Source organism: Triticum aestivum, chromosome 2D, assembly GCF_018294505.1.
Source record: "Triticum aestivum cultivar Chinese Spring chromosome 2D, IWGSC CS RefSeq v2.1, whole genome shotgun sequence".
In the NCBI taxonomy this organism is placed as follows: domain Eukaryota; kingdom Viridiplantae; phylum Streptophyta; class Magnoliopsida; order Poales; family Poaceae; genus Triticum; species Triticum aestivum.
In genome coordinates, this window is record NC_057799.1 from 1808588 (window position 1) to 1817203 (window position 8616).

At 42.3% G+C, this 8616-nt stretch overlaps 1 protein-coding gene across 2 annotated transcripts; it reads right to left on the minus strand.

The window, feature by feature from the left end:
* Nucleotides 1–4246: 4246 nt before the first annotated feature.
* Nucleotides 4247–7857, minus strand: LOC123048099 (uncharacterized). Of its 2 annotated transcripts, XR_006423237.1 has the most exons (5): nucleotides 7561–7857; nucleotides 6886–7442; nucleotides 5615–5647; nucleotides 5198–5289; nucleotides 4247–5112 (listed from the first exon to the last, which is right to left on the minus strand). XR_006423237.1 is itself a non-coding variant. In XM_044471268.1 (2 exons), the coding sequence occupies exons 1-2, from the start codon at nucleotides 7820–7822 to the stop codon at nucleotides 6850–6852; spliced, it is 855 nt and encodes a 284-aa protein (XP_044327203.1). In that variant the 5' UTR covers nucleotides 7823–7857; the 3' UTR covers nucleotides 6791–6849. The 2 variants fall into 2 exon arrangements, 1 of the variants encoding a protein (XP_044327203.1); XM_044471268.1 differs by lacking the exons at nucleotides 4247–5112; nucleotides 5198–5289; nucleotides 5615–5647 and having other exon boundaries at nucleotides 6791–7442.
* Between the last annotated feature and the right edge of the window lie 759 nt (nucleotides 7858–8616).

Here is an 8616-nt window from a genome sequence, read left to right on the forward strand (position 1 = left end):
AAAAGTGCGTATATAGCAAGCTCAAGGATTTACCTTGCCAGCTGAATTATGGCAAATGCTGTGTTTAGAGCAACTCAAATCAACAAGTGAACAGTAATAGAATCTGAACTGTTCAGGGAGTAGAACTACAACACCATCCGATTATCTTGCATTTAGAACCTGGAATTGCAGAAAATATTCTCCCACTACAAATTGCAGCAATGGCAGATGCTCATGTGCTCCACCTTTGGGAGCGACTAGTCAACGAAAGGAGTAAGGAAACTAGTAGTACCCCGCCTAAGAAATGGATACATATCAAGTTATTAGGCATTTGTAAACAATTACATGAAGCCTTCTGCTCATGCCTGAAAAAAAATACAGTAGCTTGATCAAATACATCTATGTACAGTTATAGTTGATGATATATTGAAGATTTCTTGATGTTACCAATCCCGACGCTTGAGAAGCTAGATCGGGTCCTAGCTAGCGTCGAATGGGAGCAGAAGTTTCCCCTCATGACGGTCCAAGCACTCTCTCGCGCGATCTCCGACCATACCCCATTATTGGTTGACTCGGGAGAGGCAACGCATGTGGGGAACAAGAATACTTTTTCTTTCGAATTAGCGTGGTTTGAAAGAGAAGGGTTCCTGGATCTAATGGCAAGAGAATGGGCTAAAGATTCAGGAGGAGATCGAATGTTGAGAGATGGCAGAATAAGATTAGGCATCTAAGACAGTTCTTACGTGGTTGGGCCAAACACTTGAGTGGGATATATAAGGCTGAGAAGGAAAGGCTCCTTTTACTTATTCAATCCCTAGATTTAAAAGCCGAGTCCTCGATTCTAGATACCAGAGAGCTGGAAACTAAAGTGGAGGCGGAAATAAGATTGAAAGAACTGCTTTGTGAGGAGGAATTGAAGTGGGCACTGCGAGCTAAAGTTCGCAAAATCGTCCAAGGGAATGATAACACACAATTCTTCCATATGATTGCGAATGGCAAGCATCGAAAGAAGAGAATCTTTCATCTTGAGCAAGATGAGGGGACGATTTTAGGACAGGAGAACCTAAAATTATATATCACCAATTACTATAAGCAGCTGTTTGGGCCTCCTGAGGATAATTTCGTATCCTTGGATGAGTTGAGGGTTGAGGATGTTCCTCAACTAGCAGCGGATGAGAACGATATTTTGACAACCCCATTTTCGGAGAAAGAGGCGTTTGAAGTAATTTCACAAATGAAGAATAATAAAGCTCCAGGACCGGATGGTTTTCTGGCGGAGTTTTATAAAAAGTGCTGGCACATCATTAAGGGGGGCTTGCTCCCAATATTCTAGGATCTATTCTCGGGATAGTTGCAGCTGTTTCACTTGAACTTCGGGACAATTACTTTGCTTCCTAAGAAAACAGAGGCCATGAGGATTGAGCAATATAGGCCGATATGTCTTCTTAATGTCAGCTTTAAAATTTTCACCAAAGTTGAGACTAATAGGCTTACACAGATTGCGCATTTTGTGGTGCAGCCGTCTCAAACTGCTTTCATGCCGGACAGAAACATCCTAGAAGGGGTTGTGGTCCTACATGAAACGCTCCATGAAATCCACACGAAAAAACTAGATGGGGTGGTTTTCAAAGTGGATTTTGAGAAAGCGTACGATAAGGTAAAATGGCCATTTCTTCAGCAGGCCTGCGTATGAAAGGATTCGATCAGTCCTGGAGGGACCAGGTAGATTCTTTCACGCAAAAAGGGAGTGTTGGAATCAAGGTGAATGATTACATAGGTCATTACTTCCAGACACACAAGGGTCTGAGACAAGGAGATCCGATGTCACCGATTCTGTTCAACATTGTGGTTGACATGTTGACAATCCTAATAGGAAGGGCTAAGGATGATGGACAGGTAGGTGGCCTCATTCCACATTTAGTTGACGAAGGAGTGTCTATCCTACAGTACGCTGATGATACTATCATCTTCATGGAGGCTGATTTGGCTAAAGCTAGAAACGTGAAGCTTGTATTGTGCTTGTTCGAACAATTATCGGGTTAAAGATTAACTTCCATAAAAGTCAATTGTTCTGCTTTGGAAGAGCTAAAGAAGAACAAGAAGCTTACAAGGAATTGTTCGGATGCGAATTGGGGTCTTTACCCTTCACGTATGTGGGTATACCAATCCACCATCGCAAGCTTTCCAACAAAGAGTGGAAGTGCATTGAAGATCGATTTGAAAAAAACTGAGCTGCTGGAAGGGCAAGCTTATGTCATACGGAGGACGACTGATTCTGATTAATTCGGTTCTCACAAGTATGCCTATGTTTCTCTTGTCCTTTTTTGAAGTACCAGTTAGAGTACAAAAAAGGCTAGATTTCTATCGATCGCGCTTCTTCTGGCAGAGCGATTAATTAAAACGAAAATACAGACTCGCTCATTTGTAGGCCGAAAGATCAAGGGGGTCTCGGGAGGTGAAGAACATATGTCTTCTCAGCAAGTGGCTGTATAAGTTATCTGTAGAGACGGATGCCACATCAGCCCAGATTCTGTGTAATAAGTACCTTCAGTCCAAAACCTTGTCCCAGGTGATAGTAAGACCGACTGATTCGCCTTTTTGGAAGGGATTGATGAGAGTGAAATCAGTCTTTTTTAACAGAACAAAATTTGTAGTTGGAACTGGTACTTCCACAAGATTCTGGGAGGATACATAACTAGGGGAGACACCCCTTGCACTCCAATATTCTTCTCTCTATAATATTGTTCAGCGAAGAGACACTTACGTTGCAACAGTATTACAGTCCAATCATCTTAATATTCAATTCAGGAGGACGCTAGCGGGAAACCGTTGGGAAGCATGGTTCCATCTTGTGAGAAGATTGATGGATGTCCACCTTTCTCAACAGCCCGATCAGTTGCGCTGGAAACTAACTAAGAATGGTGAGTTTTCGGTTAAATCCATGTATTTGAATATTATCAACGCTAGCGCTATTCCTCATTCGAAACATGTTTGGAAAGTCAAAGTGTCTTTAAAAAACAAAGTGTTTATGTGGTTTGTCCATAAATAAGTCATTCTAACTAAGGACAATTTGACAAAATGCAACTGGACTGGATCTAAAAGATATAGTTTCTGTGATAGTGATGAATCAATCAAACACCTCTTTCTTGACTGCCTATTGGCAAAAAAATTGTGGAGGTCGGTCCACATAGCTTTTAATATCACTCCTTCAAATTCTATCAACACGTTATTTGGGACGTGGCTAGATGGGATTGATGCAGAAACAGCGAGACATATCCGTGTAGGAGTATGTGCTTTATTATGGGCAGTTTGGAACTGCAGAAATGACTTGGTTTTTAACAGAACAACAAATATTCATTTCTTGCAGGTTATTTTTGGGCCACAACAGTCATTTGTATGTGGTCGCTACTCACTCCGACGGAGGCCAGGGAGCATTTGGTTACTGGATCTATCTGATGGGAGACGGTAGCAAGGGCTATCTTCATTCGGTTTGGATGGCGGTCATGTAATAGGATAGGTGTTTAGTTTCCTATCTTATGTTTTGCCTGCCGGTTGTGGCTATCCTGTTTCTGCATTCATGCACTTTGTGAGCCTTCTTTTCTTTTCTTTTAGACCCCAAGACTTATGTTGGACCTTTTGATTATCAATAATATGGTCGTATGCATCGTTCTGATGCATGCAGAGGCCGGGACAAACCCCCTTTTCAAAAAAAAATATATAGAAAAACGCAGCATAATTCTGCTGATGCACGTGAAGACATGTACAACTGAAATTAATCAATTGATAAGTTTCTACTGGAAGTTGAGAACTTTTCTGATGCAAACTTTAATACTTAATTATGATATAAAGTTGAAGAAACTTTAAGAGTGTGTACTTTGAATCAAACCAAAACAGATTGCAGAACGGATATCGTAGTCATAAGACACAAACTTTAGCGCATTTGTGATTGCAGGAGTACACTACTAGGAAAAACATTACCAGTAGCGTGGGTTTTTTGCATAACAGTAGCGTGGGTTCCCACACTACTGCTACGGTGCTACAACTATTTTTTAGCAGTAGCGCGTGTTTTACCCCACGCTACTGATAACCAGACATACCAGTAGCGCCTGTGCCCTACGCTACTACTAGTTCACACCAGCGCTACTACTAATGGAATAGTGGTAGCACATATATGATACACCCACGCTACTAGTAACTAATTAGGATTTAAAAAAATAGAAATCTACCTATCTCAGTTTAGACATACATTTCATAGTACTCACATACATGCATTTAATAATACGTACATTTTATGTGTACAGACAAACATACATATCTGATATAGCTAATTAATACACACATATATACACACACACACAATATACGCACGCGTATAGGTCGTCGGCGTCGGCGCCTCCACAAGCCCGTGTTTGATGGTGTTGATGTCGGCATCGTCGTCGTCGCCGCCGCCGCAGCACCGTGATGATGTTGTCATAGTCGCCTCCGCAGCCCCATTTCGATTTCTTCTGCATTGCTTTGATCATCATCATCTTAGTCTGAGGCTTCTGACTTAGTGAAGTGGACATGTTCACCATCAGTCTTGTGATTAAAACTGATAACCAAATACAGTGAAGGGCACATATCCATGTTAATATTCAAACCACTATAACCCACCACTCACCACAACGTAACTGATGCAGCATATCCATGATATTTATCTATACGGAAGGACCTTGATGAAAGAAGACTTTTAGCAGCAAAATATTTCTCCAGGCTAAGATCATCTGGCTTGACACCCAATTCTCCGGTATATCCAGTTGCTAGGACAAGTATTAAGGTCTAAGAACGATATGCTACTAAATGATTGATTTTGCTGTTGCTCATGGACATAGACAGAAGCAAGCACATGGCAGGGCCATGAACCTACGCAAAGCATTGTTTTCAGCTCCATCGCTACATGTCCAGTGGAAATCAAGATACTACCTACTTGCATAACTGAATCTACCATGCACATACGGCAAGCTATAACTTCTTCAAAAAACAAGTAAAAGAAGAGCATCATAGTTTCCAACGTCACCTCCGCTGGTATCCGGGGCACCTACGACGTGGGCGGCCGACTCATCCACTTGGGCTGCAGTGACGCCGTTTCGTGCACTAACAAAATACAAGCAGCCATGTATGTTTTGTTAGGCAAAAGAAAAATCCTAACTGAAGGATCAAGAAAAAAAACATGTGATACCTCTGTGCTGCCTTCAGTTTTAAACGACTCTGAGACCATCCTGATCCCTTCAGCAGTGGCCTATGACCTGGCAAGAATTGCTTCAGCTTCACCTGATGTGCACATTGAAAAACAACAAGCATAAGCCGAATATTTTCAAGCAACTAATAACAGTAGAAACGAGAATGGCTCTTCATTTCTTCAAGTAATGAGGAAAAATACATGCAAGCAGAGCGAAATTAAGAACAAGTCCATGATAGCGTGTTTCACAATAAGAAAAGTATAATGGTATATGCATGCTTTCAGAAACTAAGGATAGATAGCAGAAGGTAGAGTAACAGGATTTCCTCAAATCATCCATGTAGCAGCATACAAGAAGTGTAGTGCTCTGTAGTGCAGAGCAGGGTGATAATACAGAGCAAAAGAGATGTCACATACCGTTTGCTTTGTTTGTGTTTTCCATCATAGCACCTGCCAGAAGAGAACAAAACAAAACCTGGAGTTAAATCTGTAGTTTATTGTACCAAACATGGTGTAATAGCTCAAACGGAGTTTGCCATACGAGTTTGGTGATTGGTCTGATGAAATCTAACACTATATGGGCAACATCATCAGTCCACTACTAGGAAAAACGCTATCAAGATTCTAACTGAACAAAAAGAAACCTAGTCCAACTGCGCATTTTTTTTAGAAAAGGAGGATGACCCCCGTCCAACAGCGCATAGGCCTAGTGGAATTTTATTCAAGGACCAGACAAGAGCATCTTTCAGTTTACTACAATACTAGAAGCATTTAGCGGCCTTTGCCACGCCGAAGAATGCTCTGCTTCCGTTCATGCCTTTAAGGTGTAGATAAGAATAGATGGCCTAATTTTGAGGAATTCCAATAGGATGGAATACTAAAACTGATAAACCGGACAGTTGAGCGAGACATAATGCAATGGATATCCAGACTTTAACATGCGCACCAAGAAGTGTCTGGCAATTTTAAGATATTTATAAAGAAAACGCTGCATTCTAAAGAGAATGAGAGATCTCTGATAATGATATAAAATACAATATTTTATAAATTTAAGAAGATTGTCAGTGTTGCCAACTAACTAAAACAATTGTTCGATGCCTACCCATGTTTTAACATGTGAACCCTTGCATTGGATGCTGAAATTAACTGACTATTTTAGGGACACGGGAAAGACAAAGTACAGATATTAAAGAATCTGCATTAGTATAGCATTACTACATTCTTAACCAATTAACAAATTAGGAGGTACACGAGTACTATGAATTCTAACCTTCCACGTTTATACTATAATTTCATCTGCAACACTATTTCCTCCTTTGATCTTGAAGTATATTTTTCTCCTTCAGAAAGCAATTATGATTCCTTTGTTTGTTTGCAAGAGCAGACTAAATCTCTCAATTCACTGCGTACTCAATAGGTGAACTGCTATTGTTGATGTACAGTCTAATCTAAATATGACCGTCAGCACTTTTAGCTAATGATTTATCAAAAAATCAGCTAGAGATTGAACACTAATACCAAAGTATCAAATGAACAAATTCAGCACCCAGCCTGTACTAGTCCTTCATTGCAGCCTCACACGTACATTACTACTACTGCATGCATATATATATATATATATATTGTACTTTCTTTGTCTTGGAATCTTATAGTTAGTTGGGGACAGTGTAACCTGATCTTGGCCTCACCAGCAGGTCTAGGACGCGTAAAACATCTCCTTGGCTCTTAATTCCTGTTTCCCGCTCCAGCTCTTGAGCCGCTGTGTAATGGCCCCTTCCCCAGCTTGTACGCCCGGTTGTTTTATCCCAGTCAATAAGTAAAAACGACATTTTCCCCCAGTTTATACAGAAATTTGCCTCAACCTCGAGCATGTAAGTCTCTTCCTCCCAGTGATCCGCCAACCTGTTGCTGACGGGCCGGAAACGGGCTGCTTCGGCTATCATGACGATGAACCTGGCCATGCCTCGCTTAGCCGGTCCAAGGTCCCCGCCGGGGGAGTATGAGTAGCTTGCCAGAAGGCGCACTCCCTCTTTCGCCGCCTCCCTCCCGAGCGGTACCAACGGGAGGTTTACGTGGCCACCCTCTCCTAGAAGCTCGCCGTAATTCTCCCCGAAGGGGAGAACTGTACAGCCCGCGAACCGGAAGCCTCCTATGCAGTGCCAGTGCCCGGTGGAGTTCCTGAAGCCCATGGCGGAGATATCGTCGTCTGCGAAGGCGACGACGCACTTGTCCTGGGGAAGATCACCTTCCGTAAATAAATATAAAGGAGAGAGAGTAAACCAAGTCAGAGAGGATGGTCCAACTACAACTGAACTGAAAAGCCGAAAAGCGAACGGATCTGAAATTAAGCTGGATTCATTCACCGTTGAGGTGGCATAAAATCACTCGAGCCGGCAGGTCATAGAAGTTGAGGCGTCGAACCGCCAACGCCCTGCTCGTCAGCACTCGCAGCTCAGGCTGGTTCCTCACCAGTATTCTCTTCAAGTCTGCGTAGTTCTTGGTGTAGGGGTCGATGGTGTAATTGAAGTACAGGTGGACGAACTCCGTGGAACAGACCAGGGGTAGGAAGAAAGCTACTACAAGTAGTAGAAGAAGAAGAGTCGAATGACGGATTTTCGCTGCCATTATATATGGTCTTAGATGGATCGCTGGAAGCTGGTTCCTACCTACTCTCCAGGGGGAGAGCCGCGTTGGCGTTGCTGTATATATATTGATCGCCTGTCGTGGATTACAAGGCAGCAGGACGATCGCTCGCTAGGATTCATGCATCCGGTTACGTCCATCTGTCGTGGAGAACAATTAAGAGAAAGAGATAGAAAAGGTACGGGATAGGTAGTTGAGAGAGATTACATTCATGGCGTATAGCTTCCAAACTTCTGGAGTTTTATATATATGCCATGGAGTTTTATATATAGCGCCGCGCTGTCGACTGTTGACAGATTTTAGTGAGCAGAAAAATAATAGAGTTCTTGGCATGATCAACAAGTAGTACCAACTAGTGAATTTGCTGGAGATCGAGTCTCTTTCCACGATCAAGAATATAAGTAGTGATCACCTCGTTTGCTCTTGAGTTCTGTTTGTACTCAACATAACACAGCACACTCATATGTCAAGTGCTCCTTGTACTACTCTCCTCCTTAGAATGTTTGGGGGTAATTAATATCCTTGGAATTTAGAGTATGTATGTAATGTCTTTGTACATATATTAGCAACAGATCTGGCCTCGCAATGAAGAACAGGAGGCGGCGGCGGCTCCGTCTCGTGAAACGCGATAGTTCTTCCTCCTTGATTTTTTTTCTCCATGGGTGGGGGGGGGGGGGGGGGGCTGGTGGGTTGTGCTCAATCAGGGCCCCCCCTCTAGTGGTTCTTGGCTCTAGTAATTTCCTTTTATTGTAAAATAATTCTTCAAAAAGTTTCAT

Coding starts and splice junctions, on each gene's coding strand:
- LOC123048099 (XM_044471268.1), bottom strand. CDS start 7,822: ATGGCAGCGAAAATCCGTCATTCGACTCTTCTTCTTCTACTACTTGTA. Junction 7,443..7,560: donor GATTTTATGCCACCTCAACG/GTGAATGAATCC, acceptor TATTTACGGAAG/GTGATCTTCCCCAGGACAAG.